The sequence below is a fragment of the Odontesthes bonariensis genome, chromosome 14, assembly GCF_027942865.1.
Source record: "Odontesthes bonariensis isolate fOdoBon6 chromosome 14, fOdoBon6.hap1, whole genome shotgun sequence".
In the NCBI taxonomy this organism is placed as follows: domain Eukaryota; kingdom Metazoa; phylum Chordata; class Actinopteri; order Atheriniformes; family Atherinopsidae; genus Odontesthes; species Odontesthes bonariensis.
Genome location: NC_134519.1, coordinates 3,305,460 through 3,330,510, shown reverse-complemented (window position 1 = coordinate 3,330,510; position 25,051 = coordinate 3,305,460). Strand labels below are relative to the sequence as shown.

Below are 25,051 nucleotides of genomic sequence, written 5' to 3'. Positions count from 1 at the left end.
TCATCTTTTTCACATTTTTGGTGTTAGTTCTGAGTCTCCCCGCTGTGGGGAGTATACACAAAGTGCCAGCAAGTGTCAGAACCTCTGTTTCAAGTCCTCCCCCTTTTTTTGAATTGCCGCCAGAAAATGGGCAAATCCGTTGTTAGCCCGATTCTTTTATTGGAAGCCCAAGAACAAGCTGGAGAAATCTTAAGTTAAACAAAGGTTATTGGTGGTCACATGTGAAGTTTAGCCGTGCTGAACTCGGAGTGACAGAGCCCTCGCAGGGCCTCCATCAGAGAGAGCCCCGATATCCGGACACATTTCATATTTATGTCCACCTTTATCTCACAGAGGTTGTACTTACACTCGACAAAGTATAATTGGACATTTGCTAGTGATATGAGCAGGCCATCCACCGTCTTTGTCATGTTCTTTGGATGTGATAAACGATGTGTGTGTGTGAGTGTTGTTTCAGGCGTGCATCTACTGTACCAGACCTATCTGACATACATTTCGTTTGTATGAGCAGAGTGTAAACGTACAGACTAGGACATAGATTATTTAGTGAACTACAGAATATGAATACATAAAGTTTAAGAATAAAGCCAATTTATAACACCGTGTTTGAGGATTAAGTGACGTATCTTTTGGAGCAATAGCCCCCCCACACCCAAATCCACAGCCACCCCCTTTCAGACACGCCCCTTCGGTGAGAAACAGGAACAGGTGAGCCTTCCAAGGCTGTGAAAGCGGACTACGATCGTTACATATTCTTCCCCCGGAAAGCAATGTTCGCGATCAATGGCTTTTATTTATTTTTAACAGCATCCCCAGTACATACAACCGCCGACTTTTCCTTTGCTCTGCGCATTTCACGGAGTACAGTTTCACAAACCTTGCACGATTCCGAGCAGGCTTCAGTCAGAGTTTAATGCTCAGTAGAGGTTCAGTTCCGACTTTGCAACAAAATCAACCCCAGCAATCAGTACAGCCTGTAAGTATCACATTTTATTTTGTTTTAAATGTGTGTTGTGCCATATTCCTGTTGTAAGAATTGCACGTTAGCTCTGGCTTGTTCATCTAAAGGGAATGAGCTAACCCCTTAGCAGCTAGCTATTTGCACTATTATGCAGGCGGTAAGTAAGCCTGCAAAGGCCAGCTTGCTTGTTTCAATGCATAACCTTTGGAAGTCAGTAACCGAAGTAAAACAAAACAAATGAAGCCAAACTAAAATGTATTACTACACAATAGGAGGGGGCTTTGAGAAGCCATACGTTCTCGACTAAGTAACCTCGTAGCAGGTGGTTCAATGCTAGGCAAGGGCAGCCAATCAAGCAACGGCAACCGAATAGCGCCAACACCTACCTGCATTTCATAATGAGGTTGCCAGATAAGCTCTGAAACGACGCCAATAAGGGCAAACGACGCATTCTAAACCCAGCATAGTAACAGCTGTTTCAGAGAGCCTTTTAGGGAGGTTCTGAGCCATTACAGACCCAACCAATTTTTTGGGGGCTACATATCACATCACAGAACAAGGATTAATGCCCCATTCAACCTTTCTCTATCACCTTTAAATGAGCAGGTGAGCTCAGCTGTGATGTGATGAGCCTGGATCATGGCAGCTGGGGGAGCTTGAGGAAAAACTTTCTGTTGACCGTAAACGTAAACGTAATAGTAAGCCAGATAACTTGCACTGTCAGAGGCATCCTTGCACGGCTTGTGAAATGCACCAAATGAAGTAAGTGTCTGTCTTTTATGTACAAGCTTGTGAGATGGAGCAATAAATAACACCATCGTGTGCAATAGTTCTGCGTGACGCGTCATCAGTATAAAACCCCATGCCTTAGCCGGCCGCGGCGTTTGGATTGGTTTTTAAGTTTATACGATGCAATAATAAGTGCATTTCCTTCCAAAACCAAACAGCTAAGAGCATAACTAGTGCTAGAGTAAGTGCAGTAAGTTAGGTACCGAGACAAATGGGAAGACAATTTAGAAACAAATAAGTGCGTAAGACTGACATCAGTCAGGAGATCTTAATTCCTAATTATTGCCTGTTTTTTAGTACTTAGTCCTGGTAGGAAATGGGCTTCATATGAGAGCATGAGAGGGGGAATTGTGAGACTAATACAATGATGTCACAATTTAATGTTCTTTTTATACTTTTATATCTTATACTCTATTTTGAATGCACTTCTATGCTTGCTTATATTGCTACTTGTAAACATATACTCTGTAACAATCATATATTAGGAAATGGAAAAGTGCCCTGTGTTCTGAATGTCTGAAGCTCTGGGAAGACGTAACACAAAAGGAAGGGCAAGAGTTGAAAAGTCTGGTGTCTGGAGAGAGTAGACATCAGAAAGAAGAAGTTCGTTAAGGGCAAGGGTGAGAGGGGGGTGAGACAACGCACACACACATAAGGAGTCAGGCATTAAAGAGGTGAAGACTAAAGATAAGCACACATGGGTGGGGTTACAACGGGATAAGTCTACACCACGAGGGAGCGCGGCTTCAGAACACAGGGCGCTTGGCTTGAGAGCAGACTTTTTCTGTACTGCGTGTTCCCCAAGGATCCTTGGTAATAAATAACTGCAGTTTGTACTCCGTTCTCTCCGTCATTTTATTCTCTCGCACCAACCAACTCGGGGAAGTCAAAATACGACTTCAACAACACCAAGAAGTTCAGGATGGCAGAAGCAGAAGGCTGGAAACGCACAGGGAAAAATCTCTGAGGTGAAGGGAATCAGTAATCTGCCTTCAAAGACAGCTTGGAAAACTCCAACATCTTAGAAAGACTGAGAGCATGACCCACCATCCCAGCGGTTCCACTGAGCTGCTCCATCACATGGTATCACTGGTCTACTGGCCGACTTCCTCACTGAATAACGCGGTCCAGACTTCTAAAGGACTTCTTTTCCCTGCTGCTGGGGTCTTGCTGGCGGCCAGCTCCAAATCACATGGATCACTTCCCATTTTTTGCCTCAGTGCCTGTCAGACATATTGAGAAGTTGAGGCAGAGTCTGTGCCCCTGTTGCAGCTGCTTTCTGTTGCTGCTGCAGAGGCGCTTACATGCACACACAGAGCAGAAGGAAGAACATTTCAGAATAACACCAGGCTGAAAGAAGAGAGCAGAAGAGACGCTCATGTTGATCTGAACATTAGAGAAACACATCATGGAGCTGAAATATGATACTGCTTCATCATTTGGGCTGTTCAGCTCAGCTGCCACATTCAGCAGCAGACAGGTTTTTGTATCACTCTCACTCACTGTGTGGGGGAGGCTACGGCTACTACATCTTTGGCTCTGGAACTAAACTGTTTGTAACAGGTAAGAACAAACATTTCTTTTCCTTCAGTTGTTTTATTGTAGAAGCTCAAATGTGTTTAAAGTCAGTTTCTGCTGCTTCAGGCTTTACATGTTAGTTTGTTCATCATTAGCAGAGAATTCATCCTGCAGCCATTGTTCCAGAAGAAAAGCTCAATCATTTCTGAAAACATGTTGAAATCTCACTGAACAGCTAAACTTATTCTTTATTTCTGCAAATATTAGTGATGTTCCAAAGATTTAGGATTTGATGGTCTCAGGGATTCTGTCACATCTGTTGTTCAAACACAGGATGAGATTCAAACAGAAAAGTGATTTGATATTTACTCAGAATGATCATTTAAACATGTTTCATTTGAAATAAGATGAAGACGATAATTATTCATCGTTCAAATATTTAGAAGTCATTTTTATCCTGTGAATTAAAGAAGTCTTTTTAAAAATGTTAAATTGAAGTAAAACAGAATAAAAGCTGAAGATGAATTTACAGATCAGACAGTTTATCGTACTTTGAAGTTAAATTCAGATATTCATCATGTTTGAACTGGAGTAAACAGCTGTTAATGAACCTTCAGAGAAAACATTGGTGGACATATAACGGCTCAAACTCACTTGGTCTTCTTTTCCTTTCTGATATAAATCTAAATAGTAAAGGAGAAAATCTGTTTTACAAAGTAGTTGGAGGCGAATATGAAGTCTGACTTAAAGGCCGTATTTGACTTTAACATTAAAGCAGAACGCTCCAGTTAAAGTTCGACATGTTTTCTGTCACATTTGGGATTAAAGTTGCACCTGTTTGTACAGTTCAGTTGTATTTGTTTAAATCTCAGGAACAACTGAACTTAACTGTTAGTGATGTCACAGATATTTAGTTATTGATCGTCTCAGTGATTCTGTTGGGTTGATATTTATTACAGGAGATTTGATGTTAAATATTAGTTTTCTATCTGTGTGCTTCTGTGTTTTAAATCAGTTCCAACTCAAAATAAGTCCATGAAACAGTTACTCGCTCAGATGTTCATCTTTTTCAGACTGAATATTGTTTTGGAAAAGAAGCTAAAATAGAAGTGAAAATAACTGAATATGAAACCATGTTTGAAGGAGATTTTGAGCATATTTTAGTCAGTAAGTTCAATTCTGACAGACGATATGAGGCAACTTATTAAAGCTCAAACGCTTCTGTTTGTATGTTTCAAGACTGATGAACAGAATGGAAAAATCAGAAGAAAAGTTTCATATTAAGAAATAAGTTTGAGAAAAAGAAGAAAAGTATTTGGATGTAAATGTGTAACACATGTCAAACATGTCCTTTAAAATGAAATCATTACATCATCATTAGTGTGGTCAGAGATGTGATGGTTATAAATCTACGGAGACTTTTACACACATGAACTCTTTGTTGTTTTTGTCTTTATTCAGAAAAGTTTCAACTGGCTGAAAAATCCTTCCAAAAATCTGATTTGCTGTTTTCTGGTGATGAGACCAAAGTAAATGTTGGTCAGAAGGACATTTGCCTCCATCCATTTTCTACAGCCGCTCCATCCTATTCAGGGGTGGAGGGGCTGGAGTCTATCCCAGCTGCCACTGGGCCAGAGGTGGGGGCCACCCTGGGTGGGTCCCCAGTTCATCACAGGGCCACACAGATAGATGATATTAAAGGCTCTTACGTAATATTTCACTTCAAAGAGCAATAAAAGATGAAAGCAGTTGTGTAATAATTCAGTTTTATTGTAATAAAGCACGTGCACCTGTTCCACATGGTGACATGAGGTGATGAGTGTGTCTGATATGAAGGTGAATACAGTGCATGCAGGGAACTTTGTGCTGTACTGATGAGTAGTTCAGGGATCAGAGTCCATGTAGTTTCCAGGATCAGACTGAATGCAGCGCAGTGCTGGAAGCTGCTGCTGACTGTGTGAATGTGTGTGTGTGCTGCTTGTTGCTGCTGTCCAACTCCAGATGAGCAGGTGGTGAAGCCCGTGGTGAGCGTGTACCCAGCAGCATCCAGAGTCCACCTGGAGGGGAGGAGCTCCCTGCTGTGTCTGGCCTCAGGCATGTTTCCTCCTCTGGTCCGCTTCTCCTGGAAAAGACAGAAGAAGAACGGTGGTCTGGAGGAGCTGCCCCCTGCTGAGGGAGAGCAGCTGGAGCTCAGAGAGTCGGGACGCACCGCCTCCATCTTGCTGATCCGTCAGCAAGAGAACAGCACGTATAAATACAGCTGCTCCGTGGAGCACGAGGGGGGCCGAGTGGGGGCCCAAACACAACAAGGTAACCAAGGCTCGGTGACTGTGTTCAGCAGGGATTCAGCTTCATGTGGAGACGCTGTCAGAGAGAGCAGAGGAGCAGAGGACGGACATTTCTCACTGCAACTCCAAACCTTTGACTCCTTCTCTGTTTCAGAGCTTCCAGCTCCAGCAGCCTCCTGTCCTCCAGAGAGAGATCCAGCAGACCTGCCAGCTCTGCAGCGAGCTGCCGGTAAGATCACCTGCTGCCTCTCTGCACGGACAGCTCCAAGGTCCAATCAGGGCGCCACGACAACTTTAGGGACTAAATCTTAAAGTTCCACTCATGAACGTCTTCATCAGACACGCTGTGATAAAGCCACTATACACGGGCTGCTCAGCACCAAACAGCAGACAGACCATAATATGTCAGAGATCAGTTAGTGAGGTGTTGTGGAGTTCTTCTGCCCCCTAGTGGACGCAAAAAGAAAATCAATCAATCAGCTTCAGCTCCTAATAACCTGTGTGTTTATATTTGGACTTTATATTTTCTCAGTAATCTGAGAAGAATGACCTGTGTGTGTGTGTGTGTGTGTGTGTGTGTGTGTGTGTGTGTGTGTGTGTGTGTGTGTGTGTGTGTGTGTGTGTGTGTGTGTCAGCCTCCTTCCAGTCTGAGCTGAGGGTGAAGCTGCTGTGTCTGCTGTACACGCTGCTGATAGTGAAGAGTCTGGTGTGCTGCTGTGGACTCTCTCTGCTGATGATCCTCAGAAACAAGGGAGCGTCCACCGGCTGCACACATGCTGACTGACTGTTTTCTGCTGGCCTTTTCTCACCATCACATCTCATCCGTTCATCTGGTTCATCACTTTGATCAGCGTTCACCAACCTTACTCAGGATGTGTGGGAGAAACTAAATGAAGCTGAATTATCAGCTGCCTTGTAGAAGTTTCAGCATTTAACAACATTTCTCTCTTTTTAATATTCTGTATGTGCACAGTGTGTTTGCTTCTTCACATTTATTCACTTCAGCATTCTCAATAAAGTGGAAAATAAGCTTGTTGTTTGTTTCTCTGCTTGTTTACAGGTTAGGTATGTTGACAGCCTTTTGACTGTGGTGTTAAGTCTCTTCCTCTCATTTCATTTGCTCTCTTTATTCCTCTCTTACCCTGTGAATAAATGAATAAGTGACTGAGCTCCGTTCAGCTGTGTGGGTGGAGGGCTCAGTGGTAAAAAGGTTTCCAGGAAGCAGAGAAAAGACAAACAGCAGAGAGGGGGGTTGATGAGTGTGTGCAGCAGCAGATATGAATCTATTCTCAGTGGTTATTAGGACAGAAAAACCTGCTGACAGACACTCAGACTGCCTTTGCTGCAGCTGTGTGGGTTCCTGCTCTGCGGCCTCCACACCGTTAGCTGTGGCTTTTCACCTTAATAACACAATGACAGTTACAGCCATCCACTGAGCTGAGAAAATCATTTATTTATAAAATCATTGAGACTTTATCTGTCACCATAAATTCATTCAGGGACACTTAAATGTGTTTATTGTGTTTATCTAAAAATGATCATGAAACACTTTATGGATTTTTATTGTATTTGAGAAACTGAGACTAGAATAAGCAACTGGAGAAAGCTATCTCAGTGGGTTCATGAGATGGATAAATTCATTTGTAGCACGCTCCAGTGTGGAATTAATATACCTTAAACCTTTGGAAGATGCAAGCATTCCTGTGGGGATGTTTTTCTGGGTCAGGGCCAGATGTGGGAAGTCTACACAAAGGAAAGGGACTGAAATCTCCTCATTTACAACCACCTTCGGCCTATGAAAGCTTGAAATAACCCTGTTGGAAAAAAGACTAACCCGCCTATGGAACCACACTGCCCCCTAGTGGTCTGTAGTGTTGAATAGTTAAATCCAAACGGAGTCAGTAAACTGGACAGTTATATGCAGTAATGCAACTGTTAAACGATGTCCCTTCTGTATCTTTTTGTACTCCATTGTTAACACAGGAAAATAACATTGTTGGGTTCGCTATTCATATGTCATAACTGTACAGATGAACAGAGATAGAAACAGAATGAAGTAGTCTAAAGATACACGTTTTCTGTGTTTTTGTTCCTCCATCACCATCCATGTTCTTTTTACGTCGCACGTTTTTAACCTCCGCTGCTGCACGTTATCACATAGTTTTTTGGTCATTCTGTGCGGTGAAGTCCTCGATAACAGCCAGTTCCTGTTTCCTGGTGGAAAAGAAGCGACCGTCCAGCCAACTGCAAAGTCCATGAAAGTCATCCACAACCAAAGGACCCCCCCCCCCCCCCCTATTTTATTTTCCATTCACTAAGTGTTGTATATAATCACCCATATTCAACGCATCTCCTGTTTGTTTTAAGGTTCATGTCTTTGGTCATAGCGTTTTAATAAATAGTTCATATATCTATATATATGTGTAACCACAGGTTGTGTTGTATGCTTTCTTTACGTAATGTCTGTCAAACCAAACAAGACTTTATGAAAGTAGCGAGATGTGAGACTGAATATTAACTGAAATATTAACTTAACATACCAGAATTTCCTTCTTTGAAGGTGGTGCCCTACATACGAGGTTAAATAAGGTTTATTGAGACAGTGAGAACTTCTGGTAAATCCTTATATATTCTTTTTTTATTTCTTATTTTTATTCTTTTTTTTATTTTTTATTTTTTTCCTTGAGTTTAGTTGGTGTTGTGTATTTTTATTACCTTAGTTTTTAGTTTTCCGATGTTCACTGTTGTTCCTTACAGCGTAATTAATGCGGATTTACATGGTCATAGATGTTAAAGATAACCACAATCTCTGAGTGAGTTAATGGATATTTGTGAGAAATATATTTTTCTTTACTTTTGCCTATATCGAGGACTTGTGTTAGTTGGAATAGTCAGTCGGGAATATTTACGGTAGGTTAAAGTGTTTAAAAGGGTCTGTGTAAATGTGAAAGTAATAAGATGTCAAATATGAAACGGGACAAAGAGTGAATTGTGTATATGTTTGTATAAAATGGTTAATGGAAAATAAAAAGTTTGAATAAAAAAATCCTTATATTTTATCAGGTAACGCTACACTGTGGTATAATGACGGAGGCGTACTTTTTTACCAGCTTGGTGGCACATTCTTGTTATGACCTAATTATTACACATTTTGAAGCTTGATGAAATCTAAATATCTTCTCCTGAAAATCTGACACATTCTAAATGTTCTAAATGAAATAATTACCTCCAACTTTGATGACAGCTTCTTTATTATTTGATGATGTATTCTGGGGAAGTTAAAGCATCACTATTTTTCTCATTTGCTTTTTGTTTGTTAGTTCATTCATAAAACATAGATGACATCTCTGAGTACTCCTTCTTCTTCCCACTGTCCAAAAACATGCATGTTAGATTCAACATGATTGTACATTGAGGCTGGGAGTGAGGGTGAGTGTGCATGATTGTGTGGCCCTGTGAGGGACTGCCGACCCTTCAGGACGCACATCGCCTCGTGCCTAAAGGCAGCCGGGATCACCGACTGTGAAGCAAAAGCAGCCCAACAGCCACATCTGCAGGCTGTTCTCAGTGTTTACAGCACAATCATTCAGCTGCTTCCATGCATCAGCATAACACAGTAATAACAGCCGTGCTGTTTCTGTTCACAGCTGCTTACAGATGCAACAGATAACACAGCGTGTTACTAAATTCACCATCGAGCTGAATGTGTCTGTGGGAACATGAATGTGTTTTAGTCTTTCTGCATCATGTGACCCCATTTTTTTCATCTGCTGTCAGATTCAAATCCAGACCACAAAGCACACAGCAGCTTGGGCTGAGCTGTCAGTCAGCAGCAGCGGTCTTATCTGTGGGCCCACAGCAGGGGCTGATGGGAGCTCTGAGGAGCTGTCAGAAAGCACGTGGCCCTGCTCTGATGTCACAGCTCGTCCTTGTTTGGCCTCAGCTGCCTCAGAGCGCCACTTCTCCCCAGGTTCACCAGAGGAAACACCGCTGCACAAAATGCTTTTCCTCCCAGCCGCTGCTCTGTGCTGTCTGTGTTCAGGTGAGTGTTTCCAGCCAATCAGGAGCCAGCAAACTCCACCTGGAACAAACACCGTCCCACTGACCTTCGTCTGTCTGTCTGTGTCTCTGCAGCGCTGGTTGCCATGGCAGCAGAGCTGAGTCAGGACCAGTTAACGCTGACCAGGAGAGTTGGTCAAAGTGTCTCCTTCAGCTGTGGACGAACTGACCAGTGTTATAATACTTATGTATACTGGTACCAGAAGAAAGAAACAGAAACATTCAGAGTGATTCTTTATATAGACAGAGTTAATGGTCGTGTTAATAAAGGTTTTGGTCATCCTCAGAAAGATGATTTCTCAGCTGTGAATAAACAGAACGGCTGGGAGTTGCAGATACAGAAAGTTAAACTCGATCATTCAGCCACCTACTACTGCAGCTGTGAGAAGAGAGGTCCACAGTGAGAAATGATCCCTGCAGCCTGTACAAAAACCTTCAGATGAACAGATGTCAAACAGTGTTTGTGACATGAAGAGAGCAGTAAACCACAGCCCAGGTTCACATATTTCACCTCCATCTCAGACAGAGTCCCAAACACACTGAGCTGAGGGAGCTTCTTCTTCACTGCTGTCTTTATTTATTTCAACTTTCATTCAACTTTTTCTGCTTATTAAGAGAATTTTTCTGAAGGTTCAAAGATAAAAACTGTGCAGATTTCAAAGCTTTGGAGTGGAAAATGATCCAAATGAAACTTCAATGCAGCATAAATAAAAGCGAGACATTTTAAAGAGGTTTATTTAATCCTGAATGTTTTCATTCACATGTCCAGATAAATATGAATCTGCTGCTTTGAGCTGCTGCTGGAATAAAGTCCGTTCCTCCTGTGAAATGTTAATGAGCTCTTCATGAAAACACTTCCAGCAGCACTTGTTGTTGAACAGCTTCCAGCAGATTTCACCACATCATTTCACTTTATTCCATTCTCAGAGACAGATCTGGGACTGATCTCAGATCAGGATTTTGTCCTTTAGCAGCAGCTTATCAGGACAGATTTCCATCAGTTTGCTGTGGATGTTCCTGCTCCCAGAGGATGAACCCAGAGTGCACTGAGACTGAGACAGGAGCAGGAAAGCTCCCTGCATTGATGTGAGGTCTTTGCACCATATTCCAGCTCAGAAACAGGACACGTGCACAGTGAGGGCATCATGGTCAACACGCTTCTCAAAGCATCTACACAAGGACATTCATGATGTGCTGATAGTATCATTGGGACCAGTCAGCTGATTCTCTTCCCCTGACGCTGAAATAACATCTTTAAGTGATTTCATGTGACTTTTCCATCCACCAGCTCCATAGTTTTATATCTCTACATGTTGAGTATAAGGCAGCTTTCACAGCTATGTGGCAAATATCTGGCAAACTGTCACGGCCATGGGGTTTCCCCCATGTTTTTAGTTTTATGTTGTATCATGGTTTAGGCTTCATGTCTTGGTTTTTGAGTTCTTGATTTTAGTCTTGCCATTGTTTTCCCCTCACTTCCCATGCCTGATCATCAGTTCATTCCCTTCACCTGTCCATCCGTCCCCAGCTGCACTCACTCACCCATCACTCTCAGTTCACCATTTAGTTTCCCCGATCTCACCATTCCCTTATCACGTCAAGCCACGCCGAGATAAGTGTTTTTTCCATGTCATGTTAAGTCTTTTGTTTTGTTTTATTTTCTTGTCACAGTGATATTCATGTTTTATTTTCCACAGTTTAGTTTTGATATCCGGCTCAGCCGCGCCTTGTTTCAACCTTTGTTGTTTTATAAATAAACCAAGTTTTCTTTCTCACCTCTGGAGTCCGCATCCGTGTCCTGCCAAACCCACCCACCCCTGACAGGAAGAAATCACCAACGATGGACGCGGCGGCATTCTGGGAGCTGGTCGGGACCGAGCAGCACCTGCTGGCAAAAGCTGGATGCTGCTAATGACCTTATGGACTCCTTTTTACAGAAGCAGGTCCTCCAGAATATGCCAGGTGTGTCACCCATCTGGGCAGAGGTCAGGAGTGTGCAGCGTGCTGCGTTACTGGACATGTTCGGCATGGAGCCTGAAAAGGTAGTAGCGCTGTACAGATCCCCCCCTCACCTCTCCAACACCACAGTCCAAGACTCCAAGTCCAGGGAGCCAGCAGAGCTAGCAGAGCTAGAGTCCAGGGAGCCAGCAGAGCTAGAGTCCAGGGAGCCAGCAGAGCTAGAGTCCAGGGAGCCAGCAGAGCTAGAGTCCAGGGAGCTAGCAGAGCTAGAGTCCAGGGAGCCAGCAGAGCTAGAGTCCAGGGAGCTAGCAGAGCCAGCAGAGCTAGAGTCCAGGGAGCTAGCAGAGCCAGCAGAGCTAGAGTCCAGGGAGCCAGCAGAGCTAGAGTCCAGGGAGCCAGCAGAGCTAGAGTCCAGGGAGCTAGCAGAGCTAGAGTCCAGGGAGCCAGCAGAGCTAGAGTCCAGGGAGCTAGCAGAGCCAGCAGAGCTAGAGTCCAGGGAGCCAGCAGAGCCAGCAGAGCCAGCAGAGCCAGCAGAGCTAGCAGAGCTAGCAGAGCTAGCAGAGCTAGAGTCCAGGGAGCCAGCAGAGCTAGCAGAGCTAGAGTCCAGGGAGCCAGCAGAGCTAGCAGAGCTAGAGTCCAGGGAGCCAGCAGAGCTAGAGTCCAGGGAGCCAGCAGAGCTAGAGTCCAGGAAGCCAGCAGAGCTAGAGTCCAGGGAGCTAGCAGAGCCAGCAGAGCTAGAGTCCAGGGAGCCAGCAGAGCCAGCAGAGCCAGCAGAGCTAGCAGAGCTAGCAGAGCTAGCAGAGCTAGAGTCCAGGGAGCCAGCAGAGCTAGCAGAGCTAGCAGAGCTAGAGTCCAGGGAGCCAGCAGAGCTAGAGTCCAGGGAGCTAGCAGAGCTAGAGTCCAGGAAGCCAGCAGAGCTAGAGTCCAGGGAGCTAGCAGAGCCAGCAGAGCTAGAGTCCAGGGAGCCAGCAGAGCCAGCAGAGCCAGCAGAGCCAGCAGAGCTAGCAGAGCTAGCAGAGCTAGAGTCCAGGGAGCCAGCAGAGCTAGCAGAGCTAGCGCCAGAGCCCAGAGAGTCCGGAGGGCCACAGACCCGCAGTCTCGAGCCCCTCCCTTCCACCCTCTTTTTGGGATGTCTGGAATCCATCCCTTGAGGGGGGGCTCTGTCATGGCAAGGGGGTTTTCCACATGTTTTTAGTTTTATGTTGTATCATGGTTTAGGTTTCATGTCTTGGTTTTTGAGTTCTTGTTTTTAGTCTTGCCATTGTTTTTCCCCTCACTTCCCATAACCCATCACTCTCAGTTCACTATCTAGTTTCCATGCTCCCCTTTCAGTTTTTTTTTTTTTAAGTATTTTTTGGGGGGCTTTTTATGCCTTTAATGAGAGGACAGTTTGAGAGAGACAGGAAGCAGGGGACAGAGAGAGGGGAAAGACATGCAGCACAGGGCCGCTCGGTGCGGGAGTCGAACCGGGGCCAGCTGCAGCGAGGACTGTAGCCTCTGTACATGGGGCGCCTGCTTAACCCACTAAGCCACCGACCGCCCCCCCCCTTTCAGTTTGATTTATTTCCCTGATCTCACCATTCCCTTGTCACATCGCGATAAAATATTTGTCTGTTAAATAATTAACGAGTGAACTCGATAATAACGAGTTAACTTGCCCAGCCCGAGTTATAATGCAGATTGTTGCGTCATCGCTCCTTTGATGTAGTTGAGCGTTCTTATCTACTTTTCCTCCCGACCTCAAGGGTTCCACACACAGCTGCAAGTACCATCTTCCCTACCTATCCTCCTTAAAATGCAGTTTTATCATATAATGAGCACACGATACTCCCAGGAAGGAAAAGAGAAAAACGGGTTGGTATCTTTGCAGGAGGTTATTACAGGTTATACACAGTAACACTCAATACAATGCATATAAGAATTAATTTTCCTTTACAGTCTCCAACACACTCTGTGTGTTCATCTAAGAAAAGGGGAGGTTTCATTTTTCTTTGATCACAACAGAATGTTCTAACGGTCATCAAGTCTTTCTTCATATCTAAATTTAACCACCTTGTGTTGCGATCATGCTTGGCTGTTGTTTTTATTTTGGTTTTCTGAGTCTTCGGCTGAGCATTATTCCTGGGAGTCTTGGATGGAGTCTGGATTGCTCCTGCCATCACACCTGTTCCTCATCTGCCCTCATCAGGACACCCGAATAATAATATGAGATGATAATGAGAACACTGTCTCATCACAACAATTGTTGCCACGAGCAGCAAACGCCTTTCTGCTCTGAATGATGTGGGTGTTCCATCAGTGAGCAACATTTTGGAGTTCTTCCTGAAAGGCGAGCAAAGAGACGTGTTCAAAACGACATATTCTGTATCCAAAAGCATATCCTGATCATACAGTATTTTCTCTCCTTTAAATACACACATACACACCTCACTGCTGTTTAAACTGGTAAAAAGAAGCAGCTGCTTATCCAAGAAGTCACCGGTGAAATGATCTGAGTCCTTCAGTGTTTGAAAAAGGCAGACATCCCAAGTTCCAAAAACTCATTTCAGGGAGATGCTTATCGACCCAACAGAAATAAAATGCAGATGATGGCGCGTTCAGCCTACCTCCACATGTTTTACATTAAGTCCGCTGTGGGCAACACTGAAGTCACTGCTGCATACAGTGCACCTCGCCACGCTGTCATCATTCTTCACCTTCTCTAGACATGGATACACTTTAGTATGTTCTGCTGTAAAATGAGTCTTATATTTTAGTTTTTTACTCGAGGATTCACCCTCTGCCATTTGGCAGGATGCACAATTTTGAGTGGGAACTTAGGTGGCTGTCAGAGAGTAAATCGAAGCCCTCCCACACCGAACGTTATTGGCTTATTTTGCTTACTAAACCAATCAGCGCGCCCTCTGACAAGCAGTCGCCCTGAACGCTGGTTGAACAGAGCATCGCTTTGGACAGATACGCACAGGTTTCACACCCCTCCCAACATAGGTGGTGGGCTGGACCGCTGAATTGTGAATTTCATAATTACCGTCGACGAGTGAAACCCATTTTTTAAGGATGGCATTATGAAAATCCGTCAAACTGTATTTGCTTTGTTTCCACCCTTGTTTCGCGCACATTTGGCCAAAATATCGTTGTAAAGTCTCTCTTTTTTGATCGGGCGAATATGTAGGGCAACCGTGCGTTTCCATGACAACAACACGTAAAAAACCTCGGGTGTCGCTGTCGAGACAATTCATTCTCGCTGAACCTCGGCAATACCCGAGAGATTATAAGAGTATAATGACAATACTCTTCTCTCCAGGGGAAATTGCAACTGGAGTGGCATATTTTGGATAAGGTATATTATCAATAATGTGGAATATGTTAGTTATTAATGTCAAAACAGTCTTTTCTCTACTTAAAGTCTTGGATAAAGTGATGTTGCCTCATCTTTGTGTTTCCGATAATTTTGTATGGTTAAAAAGTCGTAATAACTTTTTTCTTTTTTTTAAAGCATGATAATACAATAAATAAATTCCATTTTGTCAAGGGAATTGTGTGTGCTTGTCTTTCTATCAATACATTAAAGGCGGGGTAGGGGATCTTTTTCTGGAACATTTTTTTACATATTGCTTGAAATACTCTTCACACCCCCATTGCAACCAATTAATTAAAAGTTTTGACACAAATATGAAAAGTTTTAGTGGCCTCAAGAACGTACAATCTAGGAAAAACAGTATCCAATCATACTGAACGGACCGTTCACAATGATTGGATTCTGATGCGTCTATCAAACTGCAATCTGCTCCTCCCTCCCCCTCCTTCCCCCTGTGCGCGTACCCTGCTCTGTGAACGAAGCTTGGCAGGAAGCTAAACTAGAGCCAGCTTGGCTAGCACCTAGCATTATTAAACGTATAGTTAGCATAAACTAAATACTAAATACTAAATACGGCAACGACCGATGCTCGCTGTCAGAACAGCGCTCGTGCACCTTCGTGCTCGTGCGCGTTCATGTACTCTAGAGGCGTGCCTTCGGGGGAAAAGTGAAGAAAAGGGTTGGGACTTTTTACCTGTGTATTTTCAAAATGCAGCTTCGCTGGACTCAAAATCCAGGATCTCCTACCCTGCCTTTAAGTGGGTTCTGGTCTGAACTATATGCCTGGTCTGACATGGTGGGTGGTCCTATCCCATAAACAATGTAACAACATGAATTCATAACATGTAGGTAGGTACACGTGGGCATGCCAGCAGTAGCAAAATGTGGAAAAATGAAGCGTTGTATGCATTTAGTGCCTGGGGAAAAAACACCTGTCATACCATTTTCCAATGTAAGTTGGTCAAAGTTCCTGCAGTGTGCCCACTCATGGCTGAACCTGCGACCCTGGAGAGAGAGGGAAGTGGCTAGAAATGCCCTAGAGGATTTAAATCTGGAAGAAGACCAGGAATTGCCAGCTAATAGGCCTATGCCTATAGGATACCACCGCAAATGCTACATGCTCTTCACTAATGAGGCACACATTAACAGAGCACGGAAGAAGAAAGAGAAGGCAACCAAGGACAGTGAAGGTTTGTAACCAGTGTATGATTTCCTTTTCGCCTGTATTAGATGAGGTCTGTGTACCCAATAGGATTTGAGCAAGTAACTCAAGACATTGACATTACAAAGTGAATAATGGTGTAGGTCATTCAAGTTCAGGGCTTCCACACTGATTACTGGCAATCACAAAATACCTGCTTGAACCTCTTCTCAGCAACCTTCAGTGATGTGTGAAATATTAAAGACCAAACACCCAGGACAGGCTGGTGCCACACAACTTAATAGAAGTGACCCCTGAATAAAGCAAGGCACGGACAGGGCTGAATGTTATTGATTTTTATTCAGATAATTTCCAAGATACAATAAATGAACATTATTATAAAGAAACATTATCTCGAAACCAATGTCTTGTGAAAAAAAAGAACACAGAATGTCTACATCATAAGCACTCCCAGCACATGTGAGACCCCATCATTCCTCAAACAACAATGAAAAACAGATCAGGGGTTAGTTACACAGAGGGGGACTTGTTGCTGGTCCCCAATTTGCTCCCACAGACATGAACTAAGTGTGCCCATTTTCCACCACCCCTCGAATTAAAAACTTGTGCTTTACCTTTTTCCTATTCCCCCAGCATAATTCCAAAAATGGTGTGATGTCGCTTTAAAAAATATTAACATGTGTTAATTCTGCAAATACAGTATGGGCCAAAACTTTGGACACACCTTCTCATTCAATGCATTGTCTTTATTTTTGTGGCTATTTACAGTACATTGTAGATTCACGCGGAGGGCATCAGAACTGTGCATAAACACATTTGAATTATGAGCTTAACAAAAAATATCAATTCTAGCAGTTGTCCAACAGCGATGTCATCTGCCAATCCACCTGTGCCGTGGTGACGTAAGGTGGATAGACAGCGGACATCGCTGTTGGACAACTGCTAAAATTGAGGTTCTATTCATGTTCATGCAGTTTGAACGCCCTACGCGAAAATCTACAATGTACTGTACTGTACTGTACAATACTGCCAAGGAGGGCATCTCATTTTCTCCCTGTTGGTTCCCTGATATGCAAGAAAAAAACAGTACATTACTGGGTGCAATAGGAAAAGAACAAGAAAAACTGTCCAAATGTGAAACATTAACAGCAAATAAAGCTGCTTATTGCAGCAGAGAGTCGGAGGGATGAGAGGCTTCTAATTGAAATTTGAGGGAGAGATCTTGTAGCCTCAGCGGCGATGTACCATCGGAACTGCTATAGAAGCTACACACATTTTCTTTTCAAAAATGCACCTCAGGACACACCAGGCTACAAACATTTCTTTTTGACAGTAGTGGAAGAAAGACTATTAAAAAATGTGAGGTTTTCAGGCTATCCCGGCTATATGATATGTTCAAAAAATTGTTCAGGAAGAACAAAACACTCAAATTTCATCATATTCAGCTAAAGTCCGTCTTGGAACTTATCCACTGCCAGTGCAAATCACTAAAATGCGTCAAAGGCAACTGCACGTGCAGAAAGCACAGCCTGCCGTGTACAGAATTATGCAACTGTTAAAAACTACGAAAATGTGTAAAAGAGAATAGCTGTAAATAGTTCATATACATACCAGGGCTCTCAAGTTTTGGCCTCAGTTGGGAGTGTGATTTTGGATGCATATTTGAAATAAATCCACTTATAAACTAATAGGTCGACTGTGTAATAGTTTTCTCATTGGCTTGGAACATTCTCCTCATGGACATTCCATACAGGGACGCCTATTATATGGAAATGCTTGGGAAAAAAAAACAAATGCAAATAGGGCTTTCTAATGATTTTTTTCAGTGAGAAATACTAAGTGTGGAGTGAGAGAGTGAGAAAGGGTCAAAATTAGTGAGTCTCACTCCAAAAGAGTGAGACTTGAGAACACTGTAACATACAGCCGTCGACTTAAAACTGAATGGCAATGATGGACTTGTTTGTCCATACTCTGTAGCCTACGTACTAGCTGTCTCACACCCACCCTCATCAATGGCAGAGAAAACGAGCTGTAGCATTAAAAAGATGGCAAACACAATAAATGAAACTCGCATGTCAAAATGTGTTGTCATTATGAAACATTATGTAGTCTTACCTGAAAGTTGTTCCACGGAGATTTCAAGCCAACACCAGCACGAGAGTGTTTACTTCCTTGAGTGACGTAGATTCGCCGAAGAACACAATTGGTGAATCCAGCTCAACTAGCGTTTTGATTGGACACACCCCGGAATACGTTGGTATTAATTTTCGCCAATTTAATCTCAAAATACTCCTAAACATGCAGATGACATGCAGATATATATTTTTATGCCACCAGGAGACCGAGGCCCTGTACAGGCTCGTGGTAAATGCATTGAGGAGATTAATGACTGGATGTGCCACAACTTTCTCCAGCTAAACAAAAACAAAACAAACAAAAAAAAAGAGGTAACTGTCTTTGGAGCCAAAGAGAAACGATTACAGGTCACCACAGAACTTCAATCTATACACCTAGAAACTACCAACCAGGCCAGAAATCTGGGTGTAGTGATGGACTCAGACCTAAATTTGGAAAAACACATTAAGGCAGTAACAAAGTCAGCCTACTATCACCTTAAGAATATATCAAGGTTAAAGGATCTGATGTGTCAGCAGGACCTGGAAAAACTAGTCCATGCATTCATCTTCAGTCGGCTTGATTACTGTAACAGCATCTTTACAGGTCTACCTAAAAAGTCAGTTAGACACCTGCAGCTTATTCAGAGCTCTGCTGCTCGAGTCCTCACTGAGACCAAAGAACTGGACCACATCAGTCCAGCTCTGAGGTCTTTACACCGGCTGCCTGTCCATCAGAGGATAGACTTTAAAGTTCTGATGCTGCTCTATAAAGCTCTGAATGGTCCAGGACCAGAATGCATCAGTGACCTCCTGACCCAGTATGAACCTTCCAGACCCCTCAGGTCATCTGGATCCGGTCTTCTATCAGTTCCCAGAGTCAGAACCAGACATGGAGGAGCTGCATTCAGCTTCTATGCTCCACATGTCTGGAACAAACTCCCAGAAAGCCTCAGATCAGCTGAAACACTCAGTGTGTTTAAGTCCAGGCTGAAGACACACCTATTTTCAGCTGCGTTTGAATAAAGCTCAAAACTTAATCACATTTTAACTCCTGATTTTATCTATTGTTCTTATTTCTTTCTTTTTTGTTTAAAATCTAAATTGTGCTTTTTATTTCTACTGTTTCTGTAAAGCACTTTGAATCGCCTTGTAGTTGAATTGTGCTGTACAAATAAACTTGCCTTGCCTTCCATGAAGCCAAATAACCATCCTGGAAAACCCATCCACTGCCCCATTGGCACAGACTCCATATGGCTTGAGTTCATCATAAGAGTCCACGTGCCGAACAAAGCTCGGTCCAGGATTGTGATGTAGCCGACGTCTGAGACCATGAGGCCGTCTCTGCTCAACATCTCAGAGATCCAGAATGTTCATTACATTACATTACATTACATTACATTACATTACATTACATTACATTACATCACATTACATTACGGTCATTCTGCAGACGCTTTTATCCAAAGCGACTTACAATAAGTGTGTTCCACATCTGTAGGCAAAAGAACTTCAGGTCACAAGAAATCAGAAGTGCATTTCCTTCCAAAACCAAACAGCTAAGAGCATAACTAGTGCTAGAGTAAGTGCGGTAAGTTAGGTACCGAGACACATGGGAAGACAATTTAGAAACAAATAAGTGCGTAAGGAGCTGGGAGGAAACAGGTGATGTCCTCAGAGGGCGGATCAGGGTAGTGTTTCCTGCAGAGAGGGCAGCGACTCAGCTGTCCTGACATCAGTCGGGAGATCTTAATTCCTAATTATTGCCTGTTTTTTAGTACTTAGTCCTGGTAGGAAATGGGCTTCACTGCACTTCTATGCTTGCTTATATTGCTACTTATAAACATATACTCTGTAACAATCATATATTAGGAAACGGAAAAGTGCACTGTGTTCTGAATGTCTGAAGCTCTGGGAAGACGTAACACAAAAGGAAGGGCAAGAGTTGAAAAGTCTGGTGTCTGGAGAGAGTAGACATCAGAAAGAAGAAGTTCGTTAAGGGCAAGGGTGAGAGGGGGGTGAAGACAACGCACACACACATAAGGAGTCAGGCATTAAAGAGGTGAAGACTAAAGATAAGCACACATGGGTGGGGTTACAACGGGATAAGTCTACACCACGAGGGAGCGCGGCTTCAGAACACAGGGCGCTTGGCTTGAGAGCAGACTTTTTCTGTACTGCGTGTTCCCCAAGGATCCTTGGTAATAAATAACTGCAGTTTGTACTCCGTTCTCTCCGTCATTTTATTCTCTCGCACCAACCAACTCGGGGAAGTCAAAATACGACTTCAACAACACCAAGAAGTTCAGGATGGCAGAAGCAGAAGGCTGGAAACGCACAGGGAAAAATCTCTGAGGTGAAGGGAATCAGTAATCTGCCTTCAAAGACAGCTTGGAAAACTCCAACATCTTAGAAAGACTGAGAGCATGACCCACCATCCCAGCGGTTCCACTGAGCTGCTCCATCACATGGTATCACTGGTCTACTGGCCGACTTCCTCACTGAATAACGCGGTCCAGACTTCTAAAGGACTTCTTTTCCCTGCTGCTGGGGTCTTGCTGGCGGCCAGCTCCAAATCACATGGATCACTTCCCATTTTTTGCCTCAGTGCCTGTCAGACATATTGAGAAGTTGAGGCAGAATCTGTGCCCCTGTTGCAGCTGCTTTCTGTTGCTGCTGCAGAGGCGCTTACATGCACACACAGAGCAGAAGGAAGAACATTTCAGAATAACACCAGGCTGAAAGAAGAGAGCAGAAGAGACGCTCATGTTGATCTGAACATTAGAGAAACACATCATGGAGCTGAAATATGATACTGCTTCCTCATTTGGGCTGTTCAGCTCAGCTGCCACATTCAGCAGCAGACAGGTTTTTGTATCACTCTCACTCACTGTGTGGAGGAAGATCATCTTTGTCTCTGGAACTAAACTGCTTGTAACAGGTAAGAACAAACATTTCTTTTCCTTCAGTTGTTTTATTGTAGAAGTTCAAATGTGTTTAAAGTCAGTTTCTGCTGCTTCAGGCTTTACATGTTAGTTTGTTCATCATTAGCAGAGAATTCATCCTGCAGCCATTGTTCCAGAAGAAAAGCTCAATCATTTCTGAAAACATGTTGAAATCTCACTGAACAGCTAAACTTATTCTTTATTTCTGCAAACATTAGTGATGTTCCAAAGATTTAGGATTTGATGGTCTCAGGGATTCTGTCACATCTGTTGTTCAAAAACAGGATGAGATTCAAACAGAAAAGTGATTTGATATTTACTCAGAATGATCATTTAAACATGTTTCATTTGAAATAAGATGAAGACGATAATTATTCATCGTTCAATTATTTAGAAGTCATTTTTATCCTGTGAATTAAAGAAGTCTTTTTAAAAATGTTAAACTGAAGTAAAACAGAATAAAAGCTGAAGATGAATTTACAGATCAGACAGTTTATCGTACTTTGAAGTTAAATTCAGATATTCATCATGTTTGAACTGGAGTAAACAGCTGTTAATGAACCTTCAGAGAAAACATTGGTGGACATATAACGGCTCAAACTCACTCCGTCTTCTTTTCCTTTCTGATATAAATCTAAATAGTAAAGGAGAAAATCTGTTTTACAAAGTAGTTGGAGGCGAATATGAAGTCTGACTTAAAGGCCGTATTTGACTTTAACATTAAAGCAGAACGCTCCAGTTAAAGTTCGACATGTTTTCTGTCACATTTGGGATTAAAGTTGCACCTGTTTGTGCAGTTCAGTTGTATTTGTTTAAATCTCAGGAACAACTGAACTTAACTGTTAGTGATGTCACAGATATTTAGTTATTGATCATCTCAGTGATTCTGTTGGGTTGATATTTATTACAGGAGATTTGATGTTAAATATTAGTTTTCTATCTGTGTGCTTCTGTGTTTTAAATCAGTTCCAACTCAAAATAAGTCCATGAAACAGTTACTCGCTCAGATGTTCATCTTTTTCAGACTGAATATTGTTTTGGAAAAGAAGCTAAAAAAGAAGCTAAAATAACTGAATATGAAACCATGTTTGAAGGAGATTTTGAGCATATTTTAGTCAGTAAGTTCAATTCTGACAGACGATATGAGGCAACTTATTAAAGCTCAAACGCTTCTGTTTGTATGTTTCAAGATTGATGAACAGAATGGAAAAATCAGAAGAAGAGTTTCATATTAAGAAATAAGTTTGAGAAAAAGAAGAAAAGTATTTGGATGTAAATGTGTAACACAAGTCAAACATGTCCTTTAAAATGAAATCATTACATCATCATTAGTGTGGTCAGAGATGTGATGGTTATAAATCTACGGAGACTTTTACACACATGAACTCTTTGTTGTTTTTGTCTTTATTCAGAAAAGTTTCAACTGGCTGAAAAATCCTTCCAAAAATCTGATTTGCTGTTTTCTGGTGATGAGACCAAAGTAAATGTTGGTCAGAAGGACATTTGCCTCCATCCATTTTCTACAGCCGCTCCATCCTATTCAGGGGTGGAGGGGCTGGAGTCTATCCCAGCTGCCACTGGGCCAGAGGTGGGGGCCACCCTGGGTGGGTCCCCAGTTCATCCCAGGGCCACACAGATAGATGATATTAAAGGCTCTTACGTAATATTTCACTTCAAAGAGCAATAAAAGATGAAAGCAGTTGTATAATAATGCAGTTTTATTGTAATAAAGCACGTGCACCTGTTCCACATGGTGACATGAGGTGATGAGTGTGTCTGATATGAAGGTGAATACAGTGCATGCAGGGAACTTTGTGCTGTACTGATGAGTAGTTCAGGGATCAGAGTCCATGTAGTTTCCAGGATCAGACTGAATGCAGCGCAGTGCTGGAAGCTGCTGCTGACTGTGTGAATGTGTGTGTGTGCTGCTTGTTGCTGCTGTCCAACTTCAGATGAGCAGGTGGTGAAGCCCGTGGTGAGCGTGTACCCAGCAGCATCCAGAGTCCACCTGGAGGGGAGGAGCTCCCTGCTGTGTCTGGCCTCAGGCATGTTTCCTCCTCTGGTCCGCTTCTCCTGGAAAAGACAGAAGAAGAACGGTGGTCTGGAGGAGCTGCCCCCTGCTGAGGGAGAGCAGCTGGAGCTCAGAGAGTCGGGACGCACCGCCTCCATCTTGCTGATCCGTCAGCAAGAGAACAGCACGTATAAATACAGCTGCTCCGTGGAGCACGAGGGGGGCCGAGTGGAGGCCCAAACACAACAAGGTAACCAAGGCTCGGTGACTGTGTTCAGCAGGGATTCAGCTTCATGTGGAGACGCTGTCAGAGAGAGCAGAGGAGCAGAGGACGGACATTTCTCACTGCAACTCCAAACCTTTGACTCCTTCTCTGTTTCAGAGCTTCCAGCTCCAGCAGCCTCCTGTCCTCCAGAGAGAGATCCAGCAGACCTGCCAGCTCTGCAGCGAGCTGCCGGTAAGATCACCTGCTGCCTCTCTGCACGGACAGCTCCAAGGTCCAATCAGGGCGCCACAACAACTTTAGGGACTAAATCTTAAAGTTCCACTCATGAACGTCTTCATCAGACACGCTGTGATAAAGCCACTGTACACGGGCTGCTCAGCACCAAACAGCAGACAGACCATAATATGTCAGAGATCAGTTAGTGAGGTGTTGTGGAGTTCTTCTGCCCCTTAGTGGACGCAAAAAGAAAATCAATCAATCAGCTTCAGCTCCTAATAACCTGTGTGTTTATATTTGGACTTTATATTTTCTCAGTGATCTGAGAAGAATGACCTGTGTGTGTGTGTGTGTGTGTGTGTGTGTGTTTGTGTGTGTGTGTGTGTCAGCCTCCTTCCAGTCTGAGCTGAGGGTGAAGCTGCTGTGCCTGCTGTACACGCTGCTGATAGTGAAGAGTCTGGTGTGCTGCTGTGGACTCTCTCTGCTGATGGTCCTCAGAAACAAGGGAGCGTCCACCGGCTGCACACATGCTGACTGACTGTTTTCTGCTGGCCTTTTCTCACCATCACATCTCATCCGTTCATCTGGTTCATCACTTTGATCAGCGTTCACCAACCTTACTCAGGATGTGTGGGAGAAACTAAATGAAGCTGAATTATCAGCTGCCTTGTAGAAGTTTCAGCATTTAACAACATTTCTCTCTTTTTAATATTCTGTATGTGCACAGTGTGTTTGCTTCTTCACATTTATTCACTTCAGCATTCTCAATAAAGTGGAAAATAAGCTTGTTGTTTGTTTCTCTGCTTGTTTACAGGTTAGGTATGTTGACAGCCTTTTGACTGTGGTGTTAAGTCTCTTCCTCTCATTTCATTTGCTCTCTTTATTCCTCTCTTACCCTGTGAATAAATGAATAAGTGACTGAGCTCCGTTCAGCTGTGTGGGTGAGGGCTCAGTGGTAAAAAGGTTTCCAGGAAGCAGAGAAAAGACAAACAGCAGAGAGGGGGGTTGATGAGTGTGTGCAGCAGCAGATATGAATCTATTCTCAGTGGTTATTAGGACAGAAAAACCTGCTGACAGACACTCAGACTTCCTTTGCTGCAGCTGTGTGGGTTCCTGCTCTGCGGCCTCCACACCGTTAGCTGTGGCTTTTCACCTTAATAACACAATGACAGTTACAGCCATCCACTGAGCTGAGAAAATCATTTATTTATAAAATCATTGAGACTTTATCTGTCACCATAAATTCATTCAGGGACACTTAAATGTGTTTATTGTGTTTATCTAAAAATGATCATGAAACACTTTATGGATTTTTATTGTATTTGAGAAACTGAGACTAGAATAAGCAACTGGAGAAAGCTATCTCAGTGGGTTCATGAGATGGATAAATTCATTTGTAGCACGCTCCAGTGTGGAATTAATATACCTTAAACCTTTGGAAGATG

The 25,051-nt window shown here is 43.2% G+C and overlaps 2 protein-coding genes across 4 annotated transcripts; both read left to right on the top strand.

Moving 5' to 3' along the window:
* Positions 1-696: 696 nt before the first annotated feature.
* Positions 697-6,491, top strand: LOC142398558 (uncharacterized). 3 transcript variants are annotated; one of them, XM_075482602.1, is made up of 4 exons: positions 697-976; positions 2,637-3,313; positions 5,270-5,785; positions 6,192-6,491. In XM_075482602.1, the coding sequence occupies exons 2-4, from the start codon at positions 3,172-3,174 to the stop codon at positions 6,338-6,340; spliced, it is 807 nt and encodes a 268-aa protein (XP_075338717.1). In that variant the 5' UTR covers positions 697-976; positions 2,637-3,171; the 3' UTR covers positions 6,341-6,491. The 3 variants fall into 3 exon arrangements, with proteins under 3 accessions (XP_075338717.1, XP_075338716.1, XP_075338718.1); XM_075482603.1 differs by lacking the exon at positions 697-976 and having other exon boundaries at positions 2,397-3,313; positions 5,270-5,578; positions 5,711-5,785; positions 6,192-6,490; XM_075482601.1 differs by lacking the exon at positions 697-976 and having other exon boundaries at positions 2,394-3,313.
* Positions 6,492-9,494: 3,003 nt separating this feature from the next.
* On the top strand, positions 9,495-24,337 carry LOC142398576 (immunoglobulin lambda-1 light chain-like). The gene is made up of 7 exons (XM_075482627.1): positions 9,495-9,598; positions 9,691-10,008; positions 18,072-18,076; positions 21,113-21,149; positions 23,106-23,414; positions 23,547-23,621; positions 23,996-24,337. The coding sequence occupies exons 1-7, from the start codon at positions 9,556-9,558 to the stop codon at positions 24,142-24,144; spliced, it is 936 nt and encodes a 311-aa protein (XP_075338742.1). The 5' UTR covers positions 9,495-9,555; the 3' UTR covers positions 24,145-24,337.
* The last annotated feature ends 714 nt before the right edge of the window (positions 24,338-25,051 follow it).

Coding starts and splice junctions, on each gene's coding strand:
- LOC142398558 (XM_075482602.1), top strand. CDS start 3,172: ATGATACTGCTTCATCATTTGGGCTGTTCAGCTCAGCTGCCACATTCA. Junction 3,314..5,269: donor AACTAAACTGTTTGTAACAG/GTAAGAACAAAC, acceptor GTCCAACTCCAG/ATGAGCAGGTGGTGAAGCCC. Junction 5,786..6,191: donor AGCTCTGCAGCGAGCTGCCG/GTAAGATCACCT, acceptor TGTGTGTGTCAG/CCTCCTTCCAGTCTGAGCTG.
- LOC142398576 (XM_075482627.1), top strand. CDS start 9,556: ATGCTTTTCCTCCCAGCCGCTGCTCTGTGCTGTCTGTGTTCAG. Junction 21,150..23,105: donor AACTAAACTGCTTGTAACAG/GTAAGAACAAAC, acceptor GTCCAACTTCAG/ATGAGCAGGTGGTGAAGCCC. Junction 23,622..23,995: donor AGCTCTGCAGCGAGCTGCCG/GTAAGATCACCT, acceptor TGTGTGTGTCAG/CCTCCTTCCAGTCTGAGCTG.